Source organism: Macrotis lagotis, chromosome 7 (genome assembly GCF_037893015.1).
Source record: "Macrotis lagotis isolate mMagLag1 chromosome 7, bilby.v1.9.chrom.fasta, whole genome shotgun sequence".
NCBI classification, from domain to species: domain Eukaryota; kingdom Metazoa; phylum Chordata; class Mammalia; order Peramelemorphia; family Peramelidae; genus Macrotis; species Macrotis lagotis.
In genome coordinates this window covers 209,949,534-209,975,848 of record NC_133664.1, presented here as the reverse complement: position 1 = coordinate 209,975,848, position 26,315 = coordinate 209,949,534, and the positions used below count along the sequence as shown (strand labels likewise).

At 36.2% G+C, this 26,315-nt stretch overlaps 1 protein-coding gene across 3 annotated transcripts in view; it reads right to left on the bottom strand.

Annotated features, from left to right (window-relative positions):
* Nucleotides 1–25,635, bottom strand: part of CCDC77 (coiled-coil domain containing 77) — a 28,925-nt gene extending 3,290 nt beyond the window's left edge. The window contains exons 1-11 of one of the 3 annotated variants that reach the window (XM_074194694.1): nucleotides 25,530–25,635; nucleotides 24,654–24,711; nucleotides 19,494–19,713; nucleotides 17,869–18,011; nucleotides 16,492–16,588; nucleotides 15,480–15,546; nucleotides 14,816–14,904; nucleotides 13,840–13,988; nucleotides 5,389–5,635; nucleotides 1,088–1,213; nucleotides 828–980 (exon numbers count right to left, since the gene is read on the bottom strand). In XM_074194694.1, the coding sequence (XP_074050795.1) occupies nucleotides 828–980; nucleotides 1,088–1,213; nucleotides 5,389–5,635; nucleotides 13,840–13,988; nucleotides 14,816–14,904; nucleotides 15,480–15,546; nucleotides 16,492–16,588; nucleotides 17,869–18,011; nucleotides 19,494–19,713; nucleotides 24,654–24,694 (1,332 nt within the window). In that variant the 5' untranslated portion in view covers nucleotides 24,695–24,711; nucleotides 25,530–25,635. The other 2 variants (XM_074194695.1, XM_074194693.1) reach the window with 2 other exon arrangements.
* Between the last annotated feature and the right edge of the window lie 680 nt (nucleotides 25,636–26,315).

The following is a 26,315-nucleotide window of genomic DNA, read 5'->3' as shown; positions in this document are numbered from 1 at the left end:
TAATTATGCTGAAGTAAAAAGGAAGCTATGGCTCTGAGTAGAAAGGAAATGGACTTCTCATTTTCCCAAAGAACAGGAATGGATTCTTTAATTGGAGGTCAATAAAAAAACTATTTCATGAAAAGAAAAACTTTGTTGCTAAAGATCCAAGGGGCAGGCATCTGTCTCCTTATAATGCTTAATATAGTGTAGAAACAATAGGCATTCTGTAAATTCTGTAAATACAGATTACTGATTAAATTTGCTTTAAATTTAAGGTAGTTCTTGAGGAACCTTAAGTAAAAAGTTAAGTTGTTTCTGGGGAAAAATCTTTTCAGGCAAGGAATAAATGATTTACAAAATGGGGACAATCCTATTTATCTACTATCTGGTGGAAGATGAATGTCTATAAAGTTATTCTTGATTGGAAGGAGTTATTAAAGCTACTGCAAACCTCAAATGGGAGACCTATGATTTTCTTGGTATAGGAATGTCTTGAACAGTAACCTCCCTTTAACCAAAGTAAAATGGCACCTTAAATGAAACTTCTCTTAAAGAGTTGCCTAGAGCCAGAAAGGTTAAATAATTTGCTCAGGGTCACAATGTCAGTTTGTGTTAGAGATAGGATTTAAACTTAGATGATTCTGGCAGGCTCTCTATCCATCACTCCATGTTGCCTCTTAAATTACCAAATGAGCCATTAGATGATTTCCCTCAGGCATACCCTTGAATTTAAATTTCAATCCATCTGGACTTTTGAGGGAAGGGGACTCTAGGTACTCATGGTTATATTTGGTTTTGATATCAAACTTGGCTGCTCCTTTCCTAGATCTCAAGGTAGTAATTACCTTATAGAGCATTTGCTCGACTTCTCTCAGTTTATCACGCAGAGTCTTGATTTCTCTCTGAAAACCTTCCACTTCTAGCCGACGACGATTCTGCAGGGCATCATACCGACGCCCCATCTCTTGCAAACGCTTCCCCATCTTGTTAGAACGCTCCTTTGTAGAGAAAATCACCAAGTTACTTCTAAAGAACAAAGGATGTCACCTGGGAGAAAGTAAGTCACATAATCTATTTCACTGAAAATAGCAGATACTTTTCCTACCTTGAAGATCTTTTGCCTCATATCATCTTCTTCTCGAATTTGGGCCAACTCCTCCTCCAGAGCAATACACTGCTCTTGGTACATGCAAGACAACTTTTGTTCTTGAACCAACTTCTCTTTGAGGGTCTACAAACCAGAAAGAAAAAAGATCACATAAATGTCCAGTTGCTTATAATATGAAGAAAAAATGAGAAAGAACTTTAAAAAATTTTCATTTTATTTATTTTCCAATTACATATATAGTTTTCAACATTTTTGTCACCCTTATATATTTTTATTTTTGTGCAAATTTTATTTATACATTACTAAAATATTCTTGTTTAAGAGTAAACATAATACCCCCTCCCCCAAAAATATGGACCCTCATGATCAACATTAATTTTTTTAAAGATTTTGAGTTTTATAGTTGTTTACCTCTCTTCCCCCTCCCCATGACAGCAAGTAATATGACTTAGGTTTACAATCATGTTAAACATATTTCCACTTTAGTTATGTTGGGAAAGAAAAATCAGAACTAAAGGGAAAAAACCAGGAGAAAAAAAATAGAACAAGTTTTAAAAAGTGAACAGAAATACTTTGGTACGCATTCAGACTCCAGTTTTTTCCTCTTGATGCAGATGGCATTATCAATTAGAAGGGAAAGGAAAATTTTTAAGAATAAAAACCAGTTCATTAAATCATACGGTATGGGACCTCAGGTAACAAAATTTCCCATTTGAAGGATTAAATTCTGAAAAATTTAATGTATTTAACAATGAAATGGCTAGCATTGGTTGGTTCTGGGAAAGTCATATAATGGATTTCAAGACAAAGCTCATGAAACATTACTTTAATGATTTGTATTTCATAAATGTAGATGTTTCCTCTACTGGAGTAAACTTGATAAGTTTTCAAGATTCTTGTGGCCTTAAAACATTCATTTACCCTGGGGTCTCAGATATTACATGCATATAATCCATCTTAAAATTTTTTCATTTTGATAAGATTTTTCAAAATTTGAGATTGACATAAACCTAAGACTGACTTCTCACATTACAATCAGACATTAGAGTACAATTTTTGTGGAGATTAACTGGAAAGGAACTTAGAAATTATTTAACTCCTAAATCAAATATTCCTCATTGCCTTCTTTTAAAAATGCCAAAAAATGAATAAAAATATACTGCATAGATTGTCTATGTAAAGGGCCAAATTGTACTATATATATATATACTATGTATGTATATATGTACTATATATATATATATATATATATATATATATATATATATGCACGTATATGTATGTCTGTATGTATTTGATACATAAAAATTGCAATTCTACCATAACATAATTTACTATATCTAAAAATACTATTGGAAATCTTTAGAGCTAAATCTTAAATCATCCAAATCTTTTCTCTCTGGATTTTTCCATCAAGTCTTGTGACTATTCTAAGGCAGTTGGTGAGAATACAGGGAACAGAAGTAGATTTGCTCTATGTCCACCTGAACCTTTTTCAGATGAGTCCTGTTCTTCTCCAGGTCCACTACAACCTTACTGAATGTTTTTTTCAACTCTTCCACTGTATTCTTTTTTGTTTTGTTTTTTTTTAGGTTTTTGCAAGGCAAACGGGGTTAAGTGGCTTGCCCAAGGCCACACGGCTAGGTAATTATTGAGTGTCTGAGACCGGATTTGAACCCAGGTACTCCTGACTCCAGGGCCGGTGCTTTATCCACTGCGCCACCTAGTTGCCCCTTTCCACTGTATTCTTTACAATAATTCTTCGATTCTCCCCAATCATCCCAGTGATATTGACTATTTCATATAATCCTTCTAACTTAAACATTACCAGACTTTTCTCTGAGAATACCATATCTTTTGGAGCTCCTCCTCCTCTTCCCAGGACTCATGGAGTTGATCAAATTGATATATTCCTTATTCCTCACTGCTGTTACTAGTCTATTCCTCAACTACAATTCTTAATATACTTTTGCCTTCAACATTCACACAATGTTTTATATCAACTTCCCATACAAACTGCCATCATTTGCTGATTTACAGGACACTTTCAATTTTTTTAGATATTTAATTATTTTTAATTCAACAATATAATAAACGCAAGAACAAATATTACTTAGGAAAGGATTTTATACTTAAAAACATCTACTGGAAACTGTTAAGAAGTTAGGTGAGGGGCAGCTAGGTGGTGCAGTGGATAAAGCGCCGGCCCTGGAGTCAGGAGTACCTGGGTTCAAATCCGGTCTCAGACACTCAATAATTACCTAGCCGTGTGGCCTTGGGCAAGCCACTTAACCCTGTTTGCCTTGCAAAAACCTAAAAAACAAAAAAATTAATTTTAAAAAAAAAGAAGTTAGGTGAAAGATAAGTTTAGATCATTCTTATACTATATATACCACAATAATATTCCAGAGGGAAAACTTATAAGCAATTCAGGAACAGAGATTTTTATTTTTTATATGATTTTTGTTGTTTTTGTCACTGACATAATTAATTGTGCTTTTAATTTTCCTAATACTGAAATTAGCCTTTCATTCTTGGTATAAATCCCACCTGGTCATAGTATATGATTGTTTATGAAATATTGCTTTAATCTCCTAGCTTGAATTTTAGTAAAATTTTTTCCTCAATATTTATTAGGGAAATTAGCCTTATAGTATTTTTTTTCCAGATATAAAACTCAGTTTTATTTAGAGAATTCAACACTTGAGCTTCTATTTAAAAGATACTCTTAACCTACTCCTTCATGGAGGTGAGAAGTTCATATGTTACAATATCACATAAGTTTTTGGATTTTTAAAAAAAAATTTTCAATTAATCGCACTGATTTTTTTCCCCTTATAAAACAAAACTATTTTTTTAACTTGGGAAGGCTCTCCAGGTGTGTGTGTGTGTGTGTGTGTGTGTGTGTGAGTGGGGGAGAAATTAGGGAAACCTATGATAATGTAAGAAACAGAAGACATAGCTAAAAACTTTTTTTTAGGTTCTTTTTTGCAAGGCAAACGGGGTTAAGTGGCTTGCCCAAGGCCACACGGCTAGGTAATTATTGAGTGTCTGAGACCGGATTTGAACCCAGGTACTCCTGACTCCAGGGCCGGCGCTTTATCCACTACGCCACTTAGCTGCCCCCAGCTAAACACTTTTTTAAAAAAACTGCATGGTTTGCCAGGTGCTGTCCTGGTCCTGGTTTCTGTGATTTGGGCATGGGCTTGGAGGCTGCCTGGAACTGGTCTGGTCTTGTTTTCTGTGGTACCCAAAGCATCAAGTGACTTCTCAGCCTGAGTTGGGCACTGGCCCAGTCTGGTTTTAAGCTGAGGTTAGGTCAGGAGGAAGAGGTCTGCACTGAGCACTCTTCCTTTCAGAGGCTGGGGATAGGTCCCCTGAACCCTAACTTGACACTGCTCTGGTCCTTTCCCTTGCTATGGAACCTGAGTGTTGATTCATTTCTTTCTTCCCTCTTTCCTGGCTTCTCTTTCTAAGAGCTTCTGCAGGGTTCTGTCACCTTTTCATGCATTCCTGGAATATAAGAAGTTGATAGCTGCCTCTCACTGATTTTGCTTATCACTGTTCCTTGTGGTGCATTTTTAGAACTTTCCTGGTGTATTTGTGAGGGATCTGGAGACCTCTAGGTCCTAATACAAAACAATCTTTCCATCTACGGTGAGTGATCTGAAGTGTCATATCACTAATTAGGTATCAGAAGTGAAATTTGAACTCAGGCCTTTCTGACTCTGAGGTCAGATTACTTTCCACTCTACTACAATGCTGTCTGAATATCCAAAATTTACCCTAAATACAGGTGAAAACATTAAGGATCAATCAAAAAGGTGGAATAGAACCTTTAAGGTTGATGCCAAGAAGTGGAACTATGTCCTCCCCTCAGTTTAGCAGAATTTCTAACACAAAGCAAGTACTTAATAAGTGCTTTTTCTTGATCTCATTTATTCCTTTATTTCTCCACTCACCCATTGGAACTGCCATTGCCAATTTCTATGGGTACTGTCACTGAGAGGCAGTGTGGCACAGTAGATGGAAAGCTGGCCTCAAAGTTCAGGAGACTTGGATTTCAGTCTCACCTCTGGTACATACTGGCTGAGGAACTTCAACTTTCAGAGCTCTAGATTTCCAGAGAAGGTGTAGATCTGCATTGAGCAAGAGAGGCTTCTCCCCTAGGAGTTTACTTTGCCAATAAAATCAAGGTCCAATTCCTCTCCTTGCTGGCACTCAGACAATTCAACACTCCCCAAACAGCACATTTTCCACAAGAGGGGACTAATTCCACTGAGTGGAAAAGCAGTTACCTGAATACATTCATCTTGCTTCTGTTGAAGCTCTTGTTCAGCTGGTAGAAGACAACTGACTACTCGTGGTTGCCGCTGTTCCTTATCATATTGTGGTGCTTGCTCCTGCTTCTTTTGGTATTGGCGCAGTTTCCGAAGTAAATGCTCCTTTTCAGTCACCCATTCCTTCTCTTTGTCTTGATTTTCAAATCTGAGATTCAGGAAATCCTTGGTGCTCTCAAAGAGAAACTCTTGAGTTTGTTGAAGACTGACAAAAGTATGAATGAAGAAGTAAGTTCTTTTTCCAATATGCCCTCAACTGTATACATAAGGTGTGATTTTAACCCAATAGAAACATGTTTACAAAATACTTTTACCCCCATTTTTTAATTCCTATAAAAAATCTGTAAGGAAGCAGGGAAGTACCATTCCCATTTCTTTTTTTTTTATTTTTTGCAAGGCAAATGGGGTTAAGTGGCTTGCCCAAGGCCACACAGCTAGGTAATTATGAAGTGTCTGAGACTGTATTTGAACCCAGGTACTCCTGACTCCAGGGCCGGTGCTTTATCCACTATGCCACCTAGCTGCCCCCATTCCCATTTCTTAAAAGAAACTGAAGTTTGGAGAAGTTTAAACTGACTTGCCCAAAGTTACATAGTAGAGCTAGAATGAGACCTAGGTCCAATTCTTGGCTCAGGGCAAGCTATCAGAATCTTAATGGAATGATAACTATGGACTCAATGAAACTTAGAGAAGAGGTTTCTGAGTGAGAATGATGGAAGGATAATCTGGAAGTGTATTTATAGGAAGCTGATCTTCAAAGTTCCATAGACATGTTTCTAGAACAGAAAAAGTAGCTCTAATCAAGAGGATGGAGCTTACTACATACCCAAGGAAGACCAGAAGTGAAAATCCCTAAGTGCTGACATTCTGGAGCAGCCCTATTGAAGACATAAGTTATATTATTGTCAGGCTTATGCATCGTGACAGCACAAATTATTTTGGACTATGTAAGATCCTTATATAACATACTTGGCAGGAAGAAAATGTGGATTCATTTCTATCAAAAGGTCTAAACTCCTTACCAAGAAAAGCTGTATTCTATAAATTCATGATTCCCATTATAGTGGAAAGAGTCCTGAACCTGAAGCTATGAGATATAAACTCTAATACTGGTTTAATTAAGAGGATCTTCAGAATGTCACATGATAATTTTGTTTTTCATTTTCCTTCTCTTTACAATCTGGACAAACAATAAGCTATCTTTCATATCATACCTGGTAGTGGGAAGATGATACAGAATATCACATCAAATCATATCACAGAAAAGAACATCACATCATATCATAGAATAACAATAAGAAATTGTTCTTAAAATTATAGGATAATTATCACAAATATTCAAGAATCCAAGTATTTGACAAAAATTTAATTTCTTTCAAAGATTCACTGAATGCTGGATAACAAACTATCCCCAACTTAGCAGAAGCAAGGCATGGGTACTGATGGATAAAAGAGGAAATAACTTCCTGGCATAAATAAATATTTTAAAAATCTTTGTTCCAATTGTTGCTGAAAATCCTCACTGAAATATTGTTGAAAACCTTATTAATCCATATATTCCATGAATATCAGATCCTGTTTCTCTGATGATTTATGATCTTTTTTGTTTGCCTGTTTGTTTTTAGGTTTTTTTGCAAGGCAATGGGGCTTGGCCAAGGCCACACACCTAGGTAATTATTAAGTGTCTGAGGCCGGATTTGAACCCCAGTACTCCTGACTCCAGGGCTGGTGCTTTGTTCATTGCACCACCTAGCTGCCCCCTGATGATTTATGATCTTATTATGCTTCAGAGTCATGATTCTGAATGCAAAGTCTTCTTGCACAATCATGTAATTTTAGAAAAATGGGTTGAATTTGACTGACCCTATTATCTACCCTGTTTTGTTTTTTCAAATTCAAATAAATTCTTGCTCCTTTCTCTTGGAAACTGATTATAGCAGAAAAAGTTCTGGTTAATCAAGAGTTATGTTATATTATACACAGTATAATGCATATTATCTAAAGCAAATAAAAATGCTTGGGTGCACCCTATAAAAGTTTAACTTTGAAGACAGAGGGACATGGTAATTAAAACCATCCAATGATAAATTTCCCTGTGCCCTGGTCTTTCATCAGCCTCTTTCTGACATCTCATTTTACTCACAAATATCTTTTAACCAGTAGCATTAATCCAGGCTTTTTCAAAGATACTAAATTCCGTAAAATTATAAATTGTTAGAAATGAAAGGAACCTTGAAAATTTTTATATCCAAACTCTCGGTCATTTTAAAAATGGATAAATAAATCTAAAGATGTAGTGAGTTGCCAAAGATCAGTAATTAGCAGTGCCAAGATTTGAACACTAGTCTTCTGACTCTTAATCCAGTATCACACCTCTAATCTCAGGCTTATTCTACCTTAAATGTTTTTTGCTTGGAAACTTTGGTTTTATTTTTTTAAAAAATAAGACATTCATGAATACAACTACCAAAAGTAGGATTGCTGTCTCCTTGATTTTACAACTGTAGACAACTTTTGTTTATGCCTGGATTAATAATGTAGACTTTCAAAGCAACTTGGATAGTTCTTATAACTTTATGAAGAGGGCTACTGAGTCAGTTAATGGTTTAACTCTGCAAGTACTGGAAGGCTAATAGTTTAGTGAGACAGGTGAACTTTCTAATAGTAAATTCTAATAATACTTGTTAGTAATGGTCACTTCCAAAACACAAGTAGTTTATAAACATCACTGTCTCCTTAAATATGGCTAAAACTCCCACACAGGTGAGACTGCCAGCATCATCTTCATATAATTAGGGTAAAGGTTTCAAGGAAAATTTTAAAAGGAAAAAAAATCAACTTTAGAAACATAAATGCATTTTGGTGGAGTTGTGAACTGATCCACCCATTCTAGAGAGCAATATGAAATTATTGTGAAAAAGCAGTAAAACTAATTATAGTCTTTGACTCAGCAAAACCAATACTAGGCCTATAACCAGAAGAAATCATTAAAAAAATGGGAAAAATTTGACATGTTCCAAAATATTCATCGAAGCTCTTTTTGTAGTGGCAAAGAATTGGAAATTGAGGGGATGCCCATCAATTGGGGAATGGCTAAACAAGTTACGGTATATGAATGTTAGGGAAAACTATTGTTTTATAAGAAACCATGAATGGTCAGACTCTAGAGAAGCATGGGATGAATTATAAGAACTGATGCTGAGTGAAGAAAACAGAACCAAAAGAAGATTGTACACATTAATAAAAACATTTCAAGTTGATCAACCTTGATGGATGCACCTCCTCTCAGCAGTTTAGATAGGTAGGACAACCCTGGGAGACCCGTTATGGACAATGTTATCCACATTCAGAGAAACAAAAACAAAAGAAAACAAAAAAGAAAACCTACAGAATCTGAATAAACACTGTTCACTTTTTAAAAATTTCTTATTTTTCTTTCCTATCTCATAGTTTTCTTTCTTTTCCCCTCAATCCTAATTTCTCATACAGAAAATTACTATTTGTAAACATGTTAAACACATATGTGTTATGTAAAATACCAGCCTGTTTGCTGCTAGGGGAAAGGGGATGGGACAGGAGGGTGTAGGGAAATTTTGTAACTTAAAAATATACATATACATGTGAATGAATGTTGAAAAACTTTCATAACATGTAATAGGGAAAATAAAATATCAATTAAAAAAAAGAAACATAAATGCATATTCCCATTAGTATATAATCAAATAGTCTGACATTTAGTAATGACTTTTTCATTTCAAATATAAGCCTGCCTGTATGCCATTCACTACCTCACAGAAGCAAAGATCAATATTGGTACTAGTTCAAACTTCATTTGGAGACCTAGTACTAAATTCATGTTTTCAGTGAGTTCTTCAGAAATTCTATGTGCTACTTGTTACTAGTTATCTTCCAAATTTCCTTGGTCTTTCTATAATTTCAGCAGAGCAAAAATAAGACCTATCTTCTTTGTGATTATGATCCCTCAGTCAGTAATGTTTTCAAAAACTTTTGGTAATCTTCCAATGTAGTTACACTCAGAATATACACTCAGGATATGCTGTTTTCAAACAACAAAAAGGAAAAAAAAGTCACCGCCTCTAATCTCTAGTAAGCAGAAATTCCAAAAAAGGAACTTTTAACAACTGTGAGAAAGAATTATAGGGGGGAAAAAATTGATTTTCCAGCTAATATGAAACAAGGAATAAAATAAGAAAAGAAATGAAAGGAGAATAGCTTAGAAGAATAGTATACCTTACCCCACTATTGGACACATGAAAAACAGACCAAATAGAAATAAATAACTCCATCGGAAAGCAGGAACTATTTAGAATAGAATAAAAAAATTGAAAGGTTATATAAGGAATCTAATAGCAAAATTCTAGAAAATAGCTCAAGGAGAAATAATTTAAGAATCACTGGATTTATTGAAAACTATAATTAAAAATAAAAATAAACCATGGACTTTATAAATCAAGAAATTTCTTAAATCACATACATACACAGAAAGAGAGAGAGAGAGAGAGAGAGAGAGAGAGAGAGAGAGGAACCACAGTCTGCATTACACAAGAAGCTGGTACCTTCTAAGATAAACTACTGGAGATCTTAGAATGCAGTGCTTTAAAAGGTAAAAGATATAGAGTTAAAACTAAGAATAACTTTCCTGCAAAGCTTATATAATGCTATAAGGAAACAAACTGACCTTTAAAAGAGGACTTTAGAAGAAAGGACTTTTTCAAAGTATTGCTGATACAAAGACTAGAGCCAAATGGATACTTTGAAAAGCAAACAAAAGAGTCCAGGGAAACCTAAAAAGAACAACTGGAAAGAGTTGTATGAGGAGGATGAGATATTATAATAAGGGTAGAAGAAATAAGTGTGTCCCTCTAAGAACTTTGGGGGTGAATTGGTTGTTCTATTCCACTGAGGATTTTAAGGAAGGAAAGAGGAGAGAGAGTAAAAGGAATACTCTAATATAGAAAATTGGAAGGAGGTAGAATTTTCTAGTTTCTCATTAGTGAGGTGGGAGGGAAGAATATGAAATAAGTGTAGGGGGCTCCACTTCAGATAAAGCCCACTCTTTCCCAAAATAGATGAAAGAGGGCTGAACACACAAACAATATGGTATTAAATTGAATAAGTAAATAAGGAGGGAAAGAAGAGAAGTTCTTAGGAGAGAGGATAATATCTACGAAAGAATTATCACAAGCAAAACAAACTTCCTGATCCTGAAGAAGGAATTCAAAGGGCAGGGGGAAGAAAAGCAAAAAACTAGAATCATGGGGCGGCTAGGTGGCGCAGTGGATAGAGCACCGGCCCTGGAGTCAGAGTACCTGAGTTCAAATCTGGCCTCAGACACTTAATAATTACCTAGCTGTGTGGCCTTGGGCAAGCCACTTAACCTCATTTGCCTTGCAAGAACCTAAAAAAAACCCAAAACAAAAAAACAAAAACCGTCAAATCATAAGGTTTTTAACAATTAAGAAATAAATACATTATGGTATGTGAACATAATAGAATTATTATACTATATTATTTTATTATAATTGATTATTCTATTTTTCACTGTATGAAATGGTAAAATAATTTTATAGAATTCTAGGTAGTATGAACTGATGCAGGGTGAAGGGATTAGAACCAGAAGAATATTTATGTAAAGACAGTAATACAGTAAAGAAAAAAAATCTTTAAAGGTTTACACAATGATGAAAGCAATTGCCAACCAAGTTTCCAAAAGAAGTCTATTGTTTACCTCTCCTGACAAAGAGGTGGTGGAACTCAAAGTGCAAAAGACATACACTTTTGGACATAGTCACTTTATTCAGATTTGTTTTCCCTGACCATACTTATTTTTACAATGTTTTTTCCCTATTCCCTTCTTTAGGTTTTGAATGAGTAAGGAAAACAGTTTTTAAGGGAAAGGAAGAATTAGCAATAGTGACGACAAAAAAGGAAAGGGCCACTGAAATATTTCTTAAGATGCAGACAACAGAAGGAATTTCAGAAGGAAGTACAGACAAGTATGGAATTATATTTTAATTTTTAAAAAAGTAAAATTAAATATTCAATTTCAAATAATTCTTTTTATGTTTTGCTGTGTGGATGGAAAGACCTTTTGGGGAGTGTTTAAATTCAGAAAAAAAATACTAAAAACTGAGAAAGAAAAAGTAAAAGGTTAAGGAAAAATGTCAAAATACAAATATAGGATAGGAATGGGAAAAAGTACATATAAAAATAAATCTGAGGGGCGGCTAGGTGGCGTAGTGGATAAAGCACTGGCCCTGGAGTCAGGAGTACCTGAGTTCGAATCCGGACTCAGACACTTAATAATTACCTAGCTGTGTGGCCTTGGGCAAGCCACTTAACCCCATTTGCCTTGAAAAAACCTAAAAAACAAACAAACAAACAATAAATAAATAAATAAATAAATCTGAGGGGCAGCTAGGTGGCACAGTGGATAGAGCACCGGCCCTGGAGTCAGGAGTACCTGAGTTCGAATCCGGCCTCAGACACTTAATAATTACCTAGCTGTGTGGCCTTGGGCAAGCCAGTTAACCCCATTTGCCTTGCAAAAAAAAAAATCTGAGGTCTCTAGCTAACCACAAGTTGAATATTTCTTCTTTACAAACCAGTAATATTGGTAAAAAAAAAAGCCAACATGATATAGATTTGAAATATATTAAAAGAAGAATAGCACAAATAATACTTTTCCTCTAATTGACAAGAGATTTGTGGGTTATTGTAGCTTTGCTTCCATGACATTTGTTTTTGTTTTTTTTAGGTTTTTGCAAGGCAGTAGGGTTAAGTGACTTGCCCAAGGCCACACAGCTAGGTAATTATAAAGTGTCTGAGGCCGGATTCGAACTCAGGTCCTCCTGACTTCAGGGCCGGTGCTCTTCCACTGCGCCACCTAGCCGCCCCTTTCATGACATTTGTAATACAGCTTATACTGATTCACAGAACTGTTATTGGAATTAAATGAGATGATATATATGAAGAATCTGAAGAACTTTATGTCAGTTATAAGTATTATTGCTCTGAAATTACTATTATTTATAATTATTATGTCCATGATGCATCTCAAACTAAATCTTTCATCACAAATATAAACAATTGCTACACCATTCCTTTGGGAAAATAGAATCTACTTTTACAATATTGTTACCAGGAATCATTTGGACAAGAGTGATAGAGTGTATGGGAACTTGGGGATAAGCTGTTCTGTCTTTTTCTTATAAAATAAATATATCGTGTTTATAAAATACTTGCTTTATAAGCCTAACATCACTTTATCTACATATTGTTAACTTGATTTTACTTTTCACCTCCTACTTTCCCATTGACTATAAGCTGAATATAACTATTTTAAAAATAGTGCTATTGGCAAAGACAACATAACACAAGTGAGCCTGGAAAAGGATGATTTGAACAAAATGGTTCCCTTTATTAGAGAATGACTCTCATCCTAAGATTATGGTGAAGAGAGAGAGCATTTTAGGCATGAAGGAGAATCAGAGAAAATGTTCAGAGCCAGAACATGTAGTATTTTCTTTATGGAATAGCCAGAAGGCTAGTGTCACTGGGAGAGAACAGTAGATGGAGGGAAGTAAGGTAAAAGAAGACTGGAAATGTTATTAGGAGCCTAGGTTTGAAGGACTCAGAATGTCAAATGAGCATTTTGTATTTGCTCTTGGAGACAACAGGAAGCCACTGGAGTTGTCTGGGCTGCATGGAGGGAGGGGAAAGGGGGAAGGAAAAGGGTGTTTAAGGGTTTTTTAAGGATGGAGAGGTATAAGCACATTTGTAGGTAATAGGAAATGAGTAAGTAGACAGAGACTGAAAATAAATGACAGGCTGGAAATGGAATAGGATGTCTCAAGTAGGCAGAGGGGTTAGCCTTGGTAAGGAACCATAAAACAAGGATGAAGGAAAAGAATGACAGAAAGCAAAATGAGAAGAGGGAATCTTTTCTCTAAAAGGCAAAGTTCTCAGCTGAAAGTGAGGAAGGGGGAACCATGGGAGGATTGAAGAATTGGAAGAACTGCTGAGAATAATGAATTAATAAGAAAGGTGCAGAAGGATTGTCTAGCACTACGAAGTGCTCAGCTGAGATTGTTGAACATATATTTGAAATAAATTCACTCAGAATAGCTGCATGATTTTCTACCTTTGCACATATCCAAGAGTTAAAGGAGCTTGAACTAGTTTATGTTAAAGATCTTGCAGCTCTAAATCTATGAAGCTAAGATGACTTTTTGAAACTCCTAGATCTATGATTCTTTATTAAACCAAAGTAAGAAAATCATCATCACAACAAAAATGATGATAGCATAAAACATAAAATTGCTTATTTTTAAACTTTTAAACAACTAAGACAAAATAAAACAGGGTGTACAGCCTTTAGGCACTCACTTGTCTGTTAGCACTTTGATCCTTTCCTGGTTTCTCTCATGCTGAACCTGTGCTTCTTCCATATAGAGGCGTCGGTCTTCTAAAAGTCCTTCAATCTGGTTTCTGGCAAGTTTGGTTTGCTCTTCAAGCTGAGCTTGTAGTGCTTCAACCTAGACAGATTAACAAGAGGTAAAATACCCAGCTCTATTCCCCATTACATCTATTCAGAAGAATAGAGCTAAATTTTTTTCTAGGAAAATTAATAATCTGTAATAATATTAACAAAATAGCAAAAAATGTGAAATAGACCTTTCTTTATATTGTCTTTATTAGGGCCAGACAACACAACAACAAAATAATCAACTTTACAGAATTAGTTCTGACTGTATTTCTGGAAAATCCAGTACTTTTTCCTAATCCTAGGTTCTAGTATTCCTTTTTGCCACTGAGATAAGCTAAGAGTCCTCTAGATAGGCAGAGAATATAAAGAATCTTTCCTTAGCTTTTCTGTGTTTTTTTTTTTGGATGAGAACAAAGGCTCCTTACAAATAATTATACAACTCCCCTCTCTGGATCTTGCAGTCAAGAAAAAATTTACTTAACCAATTAGATTACTTTAATAGGACCAGAATTCCAATGCAATTAAAGAATCTTGGTTCCATGTGGCATTCAGTTAGCAAATGGCTGAAATATTATCGAAAGAATCACTATTTTAAGGAACTTAAAACTTATCTGTTAGAATGGATGTATCATTTATGAAAATGTGGCAGGAAAGATATTCCTCACAATTTCTATACTCCCTATCCCAATAACAAAAGATTTTCATACTTAATGTTGGCTAAGAATTTAAAGTATCCCAATCAGGAATATTTATTTGAAATATTTAAACTGTTTTATTAAATCTTACTGTATATGGTAAGTGGTATTTTAAATATTATAAGAATTTAATTTTGTGGAAGTCAGAAGCTGTCAGTGTTTGCCAATAGATATTTTCTACCTGCAGCACAAGTGTCTGATTTTCCCTTTGGTATTTCTTAGGACTTTCTTGTGTCTCTTTTACTGATCTTCCTAAATTTCTTTTAGTACCTACAATAGAAAACAGGTTAGTTGGGAAAAAAATTTATTTGACTTTTCTTCCAGATGGGCAGTTACCAATTTTATTTTAGTAGAGAAAAGCAGAGGTGCTCAGTCTGATCTCAGAAAGAAGTCTTATAAAAAAAAAGGAGAAAAGAACACGTTTACAGTGACCACAGAAGAACTCTGTAGGACTCCTCCTGATTAATAATACCCAATTCATTACCCAATGCTGTACTGAATTTCAGAGTATGCCTTCTGAGTCCATATACATTCTTAATAACTACAGTTTATCCAGGTTGTTTGAAGATATTCAGATTAAACAATTTGGTAAACACACACACACACACACACACACACACACACACACACATATACCCATTTTTAGGTTTTTGCGAGGCAATGGGGTTTAGTGATTTGTCCAGGGTCACACAGCTAGGTAATTAGTAAGTGTTTAAGGCCAGATTTGAATTATGGTACTCCTGATTCCAGGGCCAATGCATCATCTAGCTGCCCCTACAGTATATTTTTAAAAAATGTTCATTGAGCTGTTTGGATTCCAAAGGAAAAAGTTGACTCATTGATACCTGTTCTGGAAATGATGTCATGTTCCTGTAGCTCTTTGAAATGAATAGTCTTTTGGGGAATGGTGACCTGAAAGAATCCAAAGGCATATTCCACTTAGAGCAAATACTTCATCTTCCCATGTGTGCCCCAAGATCAACTATCACCCCCACAGCACATTCACCATGTGGCACATAGCATGAGACTCCATGGGCAAAGCAGAGGAATTAAGACTTAAGGTCGGCACTTCCTTTTATACCAAAGGAAGGACTTGATTCACCCTGACCTCAGGCAAGGCCTTTCTTCTCTCTGGGTGCTATAAACAAAAATTTACCCATAGAGATAAATTCTCCTCAGTACCCATATTCCCTACCCAAATAACAAAGGAATTTTACTCTTAACATTGGCCAGGTAGTTTTGAATCACAAAGGAAGAAATAATGTCTATAAACATAAGGAAATCTGTGAAAAACTAAAATAAAAAAATAGAAATATCCCTATTTCAGAACATATACATAATTATATTTGGAATGTTCTTCTCTTAAAGCCTGGACTATCCAATTTTTACCCTTCATTCAAGACCCAGTTCAAATGCTACCTCTGCTATCAAATTTTCCCTGATTACCTTAGCTAAGAGTAATCTCTCTCCTTCTTATGATCTATCTTGACTCATTAAATTTTCATATTCTGTTATATTTTATGTGTACACATGTTAAAAGATCCTAGCTTAATGGACATATAAACTCCATCCATTAGGGTAAAGATTGTCTTATTCTCTATATTTGACAAAACAATCTGCATGGCACATTCACAAAAAGTAGTTATAAATTTTTGTCAAAATGAATTAAGACACAATTGTTATAAAATTAAGAATTAAGGGAATTTATATTGAATTCTCCAACCAATTCTACCCATTACAATTTTGTTAACAATTGCTTTGATTGCTCTAGGTTGATTCTGTAACCTTTAGTTCCATTATCTCAAACAACAACAAAAAAAGAAATTTTATGGATAGACTGTCCCAATAATCACTTACTTTGTGTGGAGGTTCCTTGTGAAAATAGGTTACTTCTCTAGAATCTGTTCCCACTAAGGTCAAGAGATGTTGAATTTTTTTTCTGTCTTCTAGCTCCCTACAATCACCAGAGAATATTATCAGTAATTTTTCCTAGAATATATACCCTTTTCCATTTGATGGGCATTGCAGATAGCTTCCACAAAGAAACCAAGTCTACAAGACTATGAGAAATAACCATTCAAATTTATATTTTGCAATAAATTTGCATAGAAATTTCACCAGTTAACTAACAAAGGGCTATATAAGAATTATCAATTTCCTAATTAGAAAAAACTGAGGATCAGAAAAATTGAACTGCTCAGACTCTTTGCTAACAAGCATTAATCTAGTTATGAATCTAAGTCTCTTGATTTCAAATTTAATGATTTACTATAAAAAGTTCCACTACATTCCCATATCTTTTTTTTTTTTTGCATACAAGGTCAGATTTCAGCTCAGCCACTCTTGACTCCAGGACTGGTGCTTTATCCACTGCACCATCTAATTGCCCCAACTCCTATATTTCAAGGATTTTTTTTTAAAGAAATAGAGTCCCTTTAGGAAAATTAACATTTTCCAAGTGATAGTACAAGAATTCTTTTATCTAACTTTTGCTCCCTATGTAAATATATCTCTGCAAGTTTTTGTAGGCTTTATCTAATGACTATTAGGCTCTTTATTTCTGGGACACTATGAACCATGAAAATGCCTAGACAAAAGACTTCTGAATTATTTACAAAGCTGTTCTGATCCACAATGTTCTTAAAAGTAATTTATTTTGGCTTACTTCAACCAAAAAATCCTCTTTAAAATGAAAAGCAATAGATATTTTCAGTGGTTAAAGAAATGACAACCATCTTTAAAAAAAAAAAGAAATGACAACCAGGTAGTGTCTCGTTCATTTTCATATTATATTGATCAGGCTACTAACAAGATTTCAGCTCTAATCTCATAAAAGTTAAGATAACAGAGCAAGGGGTTTGGAGAGAAAAACTTAGAAATTTTTTTTAGCTGTCACTGGAAAGGAAAAGGAATTTATACATAGATTTTTTTTCCCCTTTTAAATCAATAAAAGCAGTATTATACAATATGACTACAAAGAATGAAAAAAATTTGGTTTGTTCAATGCATATTTAAAATCTCCCATTCTGCCAACTCCCAGCAGAGTGAAAACTATACTGGACGGCAGAACAAGTTCTGAGTTCAAACCTCCACTTGTGTGATATTTTGGACAATACATTTAAACTTTCTGGGGCTCAGTTTTCTCATCTATAAAAAGGGTTGAACTGAATGATTTCTAGGGAATCTTTCAATTTTGAATTATAGGATATTATGATCCCTTTTTCTGCTCAGTACTTGATTTTTAATCGATCATTTTCTGAGTAGAGGCGTAACACATGCTCGCGCTCCTGGAAGAGGTAGATTTGCATGTCACTTAGAGCCTTCTGTAATTCAGCAATCTCTTCCTCCCTCTGCTGGATTTCCAACTCCAGTTTGTGCTGCCGAAACCAAAACAAAGCAAAAACAGACAAAATGATCTTGAGCCTTTAGATTTATATTTCCGAAATATAATTCTATCTAGTTCATATAGTAACATTCAATACAATTACAGTAAAATATTTCATTTTATTTAAGTGTTGTGAGAATAATTTATGAGACTACAGTCAATCAATTAGCTATCATGTCATAAATCAATTCCTGAAAAAAATGTTTTGAAATGTGGCTGTTATCAATATAGAACATTCTAATAGATTTTCTATGTCTTGAGTCATTTGTACCTGCTGTTACAAATACATGAGAACATTTAAATTTGCTCCATACAAGGGATAAGTGAGTATTAGTAAGACTAAGATGTTTTTTGTTGAGATAGAGAAACCTCAATAAAAATAAAATGAGGGGCAGCTAGGTGGCGCAGTGGATAGAGAACTGGCCCTGGAGTCCGGAGGACCTGAGTTCAAATTTGACCTCAGAGACTTAATTACCTAGCTCTGTGACCTTGGCAAGTCACTTAACCTGTTTGCCTTAAAACAAACAAACAAAAAAATAAAGCGAGAAGAAAAAAAGTGTACTTCAGTCTGGGATGGATCACATTCTTTATCATCATAAGTCTATCAAAGAATATTTTTTCCTCAGTTGCTATTGTTACCTGTATTTCCCTCTATCCTATTCCCCCCCCACCCCAGTTTATTCTATTCTCTCTCCTTTACCCTGTCCCTCCTCAAAAGTGTATTGAATCTGACTCCCCTCTCCCACCATCTTCCCTCTTTTCTATCACCTATACCTACACCTCCCCTCCCCCATCCCCTTTCTCTCCTTTCTTCTTTTTTCCTCTAGGGTAAGATAGATTTCTATACTCTGTTGATTGTGTATGTTATTTCCTCTCTGAGTCAGTTCAGATGAGAATGAAGACTCAGTCATTCCCTCTCACCTTCTCCCCTTCTACTCCATTGCAAAAGTTTTATCTCACCTCTTTTAAGTGAAATGTCTTAAGCCATTCTACCTCTCCTTTCCCTTTCTCCCAGTACATTCCTTTCTCACCCATTAATTCCATGAATAAGATGTTTTAATACTTTAACGTTTTTTTAATTTATTTAAGGCAGCAGGGTTAAGTGGTTTGCCAAGGTCACACAGTTAGGCAATTATTAACTGTCTGAAGCCAAATTTGACTCAGGTCCTTCTGACTCCAGAGCTAGTATTCTATCCACTGTGCTATCTAGCTGCCCCTTCAACTTTCTTTATAGCTACCCACTCTAGATATACAAGCTGATACTCTCTACAGACTTTCCCATTCTAATTATAATTTAAAGGACAAGAATGAGATTCCTTTTTCTCTAATTCACGGATCAAAAGCCCTCTTTTCTTCTTTCCTTTAGTCTCTGACAAGGAAGAACTTTTCCTTGTCAAGGTCAAAGCCCCCCCCTTCTCTTTTCTCCTAGAGTATTTTCTTTTATTTTGTTTTCAAACATTGTTTTTTTTCTTACCTGGTTCTTGAATATTTCAGTATATCTTTCAAGTTTTCTCAATAATTCTTCATTTTGTTCATCAAACTCAAGTATCTTTCTTCGGTAATATTCTAATAGTTCTTTGGAAGAGCAGAAGTTTAGGCGCTCAGTAATTGAGGGCAGGGGAGTTGACCCCACTGAATCTCTAGATCTTGTCCCAGAAGCAGCACAATGTTTAGTAGGGCTCCAGGAAGTTGGCCTAATAGAAATCATCATACAAATCAAAATGGAAGTTTAGTTAATATTTATAGAATTCTTCAGAATTTGATATAGTTTCTAATATTTATCCTCAAAGCTCGAGATTCAATTACCCTACACCAGATAGTATGATTAACTTGTCCAAATAAAACTTTTGTTGAAGAATATTTAATTTCTTGAAATCCATAATTCCACCTGGAATAGTCCATTTAATCATCTACTTTTAAAACACATTTAAAACTTTCCTGTTAGGGGCGGCTAGGTGGTGTAGTGGATAAAGCACCGGCCCTGGAGTCAGGAGTACCTGGGTTCAAATCCGGTCTCAGACACTTAATAATTACCTAGCTGTGTGGCCTTGGGCAAGCCACTTAACCCCATTTGCCTTACAAAAAAAAAATCCTAAAACTTTCCTTTTAAAACAGGTAGGTTTTTAATTTTTTTTTGGTTGGCTATAGAGCCATAGTAATATTTCAAGGAGTAGAAAAAATAATATTGATATCATTTTTTTAAAAAAAGTTATAGAGGACATCCATCACAGACTCCTTTTTCTCTAATTCACACATCAAATTCACACACTCTTCATGATCTTTTTTCCTTTAGTCTTGCAGACCTTTCCTTGCCAAGGTCAATGCCTCTCTGTACCCCTGACCCCATCTGTGCTTTTCTCCTTGAGTATTTTCTTTTATTTTGTTTTCAATCAAGAAGAATCTGGCACATAGTAGGCATTAAACAATAAAATCTACTGGCTCCAGTTCTGCTGCCTACAGACATGCCCAAGTCTTCTTCAGTATGAAATATCTTTAAAGTCATACTCTCAAGCCATTATCCTTCATCTCTGCTTCTTTGTATTTGTTGTTCAGTTGTTCCAGTCATATCCAAATCTACATGACACTGGGGTTTTCCTAGCAAATATAATGGAGTGGTTTTCCACCTCTTTCTCCAGTTCATTGTAAAAATGAGGAAAATGAGGCAGCCAGGGTTAAATGACTTGCCAATGGTTACATAGCTACTAATTGTATGAGACTGAAATTTAATTCAAATCTTCCATATTCTTTTTTTTGCCTTTTTGCAAGACAATTGGGTTGAGTGACTTGCCCAAGGTCACACAGCTAGTTAATTATTAAGTATCTGAGGCCTGATTTGAACTCAAGTCCTCCTGACTCCAGGGCTGGTGCTTTATCCATTGTGCCACCTAGCTGCTCCTATTCTATACTCCTTACGTGTTACACCACTTAACTATTCTTTTCTTGCCTAGCCAAGCCCTTAGAAATGATCATTTACTGGCCATCAATTGAAGAATAGCTAAACAAAGTATGGTATGTGGAAGCAATGGAATATTATTGAGCTGTAAGAAACACCAATAATGAGCAAGGTAAAGTCTTACAAAAAATGATGGAGAATGAACAAGCAGAATCAAGAAAGCTGTAGACACAATGACTATAATAATGTAAATGGAAAGAATGAAAACTACAAAACAGCTTGAAAGTGAATATTGCAAAATTACAAAGAACAAGAATGAACCCAATGGACCCTTAGCCCCCCCAATTCTTTGCAGAGGTAGGAGATCCACAGGTATATAGAACATAGCAAATATTTTTCAGATTTTTTTTCAAAATATTGATAGTTTTGTCTACTTTTTCTTTAAAACAAATTCTTTGTTAGGATATCCCTTTGGAACGGAAGAGTATGAAAATGAAAGGGGAAATTTAAGTGATACTAAAGTACAAGATACAAAAAACAAAACAAAACCCTAAAAAGGTCATTTTTGTGCCTCCATTACCTCACCTCCCATTCTTTTTTCAAACTCTTAACATCCTGGCTTTTCATCCATGATCTCTTAACTGCTAAACTCAATAATTTTTTTCTCATTTCTTAAATATAGGGATTTTTTTCATTTTTGTCTTTATATTTGTTCCCAGGAATTAGTGGAATATCTTTATACAACAGATATGGACATTAAAAACTTACTGGAAAAAAAAACATACTGGAATAGTATTATACTCCAGAAGAAATGAGAATTATAAATAATTTAAACATGAAATGTTATAGAAGAAAACAAAACCAAAAATATACGCTTTTCTTTGGTTTAATTTTATTAATTTAAGGCACTGGGCTTAAGAATGACTTGCCCAGGTCACACAGCTGGGCAATTATTAAGTGTCTTGAGGCCATATTTGAACTCAGGTCTTCCTGACTCCAGGACCGGTGCTCTAACCACTGCGCCACCTAGCTGCTCCCCAACATATGCTTTTCTACAACTAGATAATTGATCATAACAGTAACAGCAAGAAATCCATGTCAAATACACTGAAAAAAGTCAGAATCAGAAAAACAAGAACAATGTCTGTTAGCACATAGTTCTGATTAATAAAGATTACAATTAATAAATAAGTCTCCAAGCTTTTAAATAATAATTTACAACAACTTGGAGAAGTTTCATTATTTCTTAAATTTTCATGTTCTAATTTATATATATGTGTGTGTGTGTGTGTATTGAATTCCTATACTTGTTAAGAAAAATTAAAATTAATATACTTTCTAAAAATACTGTTCAGTTAACAAATGTATACCTTCAGCACCTACAGCATCTGGTATTCCCAGGTGGTCTCCCATCCAAGTACTACCCAAGCCCGAATCTGCTTAGCTTGTGAGATCAGACAACATTGGGCACATTCAGGGTGGCAGGGTCACTGTGCTAACTTCATTGCTATTTGACTGGGAAGCCTGGATAGTCTACCAGCACCTGTCAGGAAACTCTTATCTTAGGAACATTCTGAGGCAGGAGAAGATACCAGACACTGAGGTCCTTTCTTGAGCTAAACTGCCTAGCATTCCAACATTACTACAGAGAGTGGAACTAGGATGGGCTGGACACATTTTTAGAATGCCAGGTGTACACATGCACAAAAAAAATTATTTTATGGAGAACTCACACAGGGCAAGCCCTCAGGGGATCAGAAAAAGTGATACTGAGGCACCCTGATGGTCTTGAAGAACTTTAGAATTGATTGTACAGCATGGGAGACACTGGCTCAGGACTGCCCAGCATGGCCTGCCCTCATCAGTGAGAATGCTGCTCTCTATGAGGAAGGCAGAATTGAAGCAACTCAAAGGAAAAGTGACATATGTAAGTTTAGAGGAAGCATCCCAGGTGCTGACGAGATCTATTTGTGCCCAAACTGTGATAGAACATTCCGAGCTCATGTTGGTCTAATCAGCCACAGTCAGACACACTGTAATTTGTCTCAAACACAGTGATGTCATTTGGTCTTTTTTGATAACAAAGGAAAAGAACCAACCAACCATCCAACCACCTTTATCAGCATCTAAATTTTCATGTTCTAAGAAAATGCTAAATGGTCAAAAGTTATTAAGTTTTTAGCAAATATGAGGCTTTAGACTGAAACCCTGATCTGAACATTAAAAAGTTTCATTTTGGGGACAGCTAGGTGGTGCAGTGGATAGAGTACCGGCCCTGGAGTCAGGAGAACCTGAGTTCAAATCCGGACTCAGACATTTAATAATTATCTAGCTGTGTGACCTTTGGAAAGTCACTTAACCCCACTGCCTTGTAAAAAAATAAAACAAAAAAGTTTCACTTTAGCAGATTTTTTTATACCCAGAGCTTGCCAGTTTAGGATCACAATCTCCTAGGCAAAGATGTATAAAGAAGGTAAAGATCAGGACTTAAATGAGGGAAAAGATTAGGACTTAAAAAAAAACTAAAGTGATGGCTTCAGCTATATTGTTTTATTATTATCATCATCTAAAACATTTAGGAATAGGTAGAAGACAGTAAAATAAATATGTGAGATGAAACAACCATTTAAAAATCATTTAAAATGTGGGAATTATCATTTTACATAAATTCTGTATTTTCAAAAGATGTTGGGGTGGCTAGGTGGCGCAGTGGATAGAGCACTGGCCCTGGAGTCAGGAGTACCTGGGTTCAAATCCGGTCTCAGACACTTAATAATTACCTAGCTGTGTGGCCTTGGCCAAGCCGCTTAATCCCACTGCCTTGCAAAAACTAAAAAAAAAAAAGTTATCACTAATGACAGCTCTAGGAAACAAGTCTGTGTATTACAAGTATTACTGACATTTTACAGACATATGAGCTGTGGATAAAATTGAAAGAGAGGGTATTAACAGAATTAAAATTCCTGTTTCTACAATGAGAAGACTGTAGGGTGTATCAGAAAGAATTTTTTTTTTTTTTTTTTTTAGATTTTTGCTAGGTAGTGGGGTTAAGCGGCTTGCCAAGGGCCACACAGCTAGGTAATTATTAAGTGTCTGAGACCGGATTTGAACCCAGGTACTCCTGACTCCAGGGCCAGTGCTCTATCCACTGCGCCACCTAGCCACCCCCAGAAAGAATTCTGCATCTGTAATCAGGATGCCTAGGCTTAAACCCTGGCTCTGGTGCTGTTGGAAGTCTAGTAATGCTTGAAATAGTCATCTCAAATGGCTGTTGTGGAGGAAACTTAATTTTAAAGTTCTATATAAATATAAGTTATTACTACTGAAATGGTAGACACACCTAATTCTATAAACAATTTGTATCCTAGTATTACCATATTTTAGGTAATAACCAATAGTATCAATATTGTTATATTATTGCAAATACTACATATATGGAAATAATTTAAGGTTCAGAAATTTCAATTTTCTATAGATAATTCCCACTTCCCCAAACCATATTGTGCAAGTGAGAACTAGGAAAGCCAAAATATGGGAATTAAAACAGTCACACTAGGAATTACAACTCTTTTTTAGGTTCTATAAGCCTGTCTCTCTCTCTCCTAATACATAAGGTTTCTCTAATTATAAGTTCAAGAAATATATCCCTCCAGCTGCCATGAGAAAATTGTTATGTTAGACATAGGTTAAGAGTAATTGTGACTTAGGTCTTAAACCCTTTAAAATGGGAAGACTTCTTACTTTTTGGAGACAGGGGTAGAAGGTGGGGTATAGTGGTACATACTGCCTTCTCCAGCACCTGCCAAAGAGACGACGAATATGTGAGCATAAAAGAAATTATGCAGCACAAAATTTCTATTATCCAGTCAGCATTAATAATTTCCCTAGTATCATCCCCACGTGAAGGCCAGAAATTCTGCTTCTAGGCTGAATTCTCAAGTTAATCTGATTCCTTTCATGAAAACTTCGAATAGGCAGTCTTTTAATCAGGAAATTGAATCAAGAGATTATCCAATTTTCTCTTCTTAATACAATCTGGTGAATCTAGTCTTATTTCTATTTCTAATAGGAAATTAATAAATAATTCTCATCTTTATTTCTATTGCTAATAGGAAATAAGTAAAGCGGATTATTACAGACGTGTCTGATTACTGGACAGGGTCGCACCGCAGGAGACCATTTAAATAATTTTGGTTATTTTCATCTTTTCCCTCCTAGGAAAAATAAGGCAGTAAAGACTTTAATTCGTGGCGCCACCATTTGTCATTATTAATGAGTCTTCATCGGTTTCGGCGCCAGTACCACGCTTCTGTGCAGGCTTTCCTGCTGGGTCACAAAGCTCCAGTTTCGGGGCAAAGGCTCATCAGTCGGCGCTCCGGGGCCCGCAGGCCGCGGTGGCCCTTCACGGCCAGGGCCTGGGCTTTACTTCATCTTCTTCCCTCCCGGGAGCTGGCGCCGCTCACAGGAGCCCGAGCTGGGCAAGAAATCAATCGGAGCGGCCGGCTGACTCGAGAACCTCCTCCTCCGTAAAATGGGGGCCCGGGGACACCTCCCGGGGGACACCCTCGTCCTCCCTCCCAGGATTCGGGAGCCGAGGCGAGACCTCGTCCCTCTCACCGGATCTCGGCTTCCGGGTTCCGGAAACAAACCACGACTTATCGAGTCGGCGGTCCCAACCGACCCATCCAAGTTGAATGAGAGGGAAACATGGCGCCACAGCAAGCGACCAATCGCCTCCAAGGTTTCAAAGCTCTTCGGATTCCTAACCAATGGAAAAGCGGATTACGGAGGGTGACCTTTCAGGCACGCCTTTCCTCCACATTCCCACAAGGCCTTTCACCTGCATCCTTTGACTTCCGTCAAGGCTGCTGGGAAATGTAGTTCTCTCTCTTCTCTTCTCAGCCCCTACTCCCTGCCTTTTCTAAACCACTTAGTAACCGCTGGTAACGCGGCCTACTCGTCAAATGCTCTCTAACCCGGCTAAACTGAATCAAACTATTTTCTCTCTTCAAGCAGCAACAGGGATCACTGTTTCCTCTAATCATATTCTGATAAATGTTCTCCTTTTTCTCCTAGGGAGGACACCACCCATCCGCAGAGGCCGGTGAGGGGGAGGCCGAGGAGTCCGAGTCGAGGTTCACCTCGGCTTGAGCGCAGCCTTCTGGCGCCTCGGCCAAGCGCATGCCCGGTGAAGGTGCTCGGCCCTCACAATGGGGGTGCGCCTCCGCGGGCCCCCCCGGCCGCCCTCCCGGCCTCCTCTTCTCTCTCTCTCTCTCCTTTCACATTAGGAGGTCATTATGTGAACCATAGGAGGTCCACCCAACACGCTGGGGGGAAGAGGAGGGGAACAGGTTTTCTCCACAAAATAATTCTCCCTTGTCTCATAATGAATTAACATCTTAC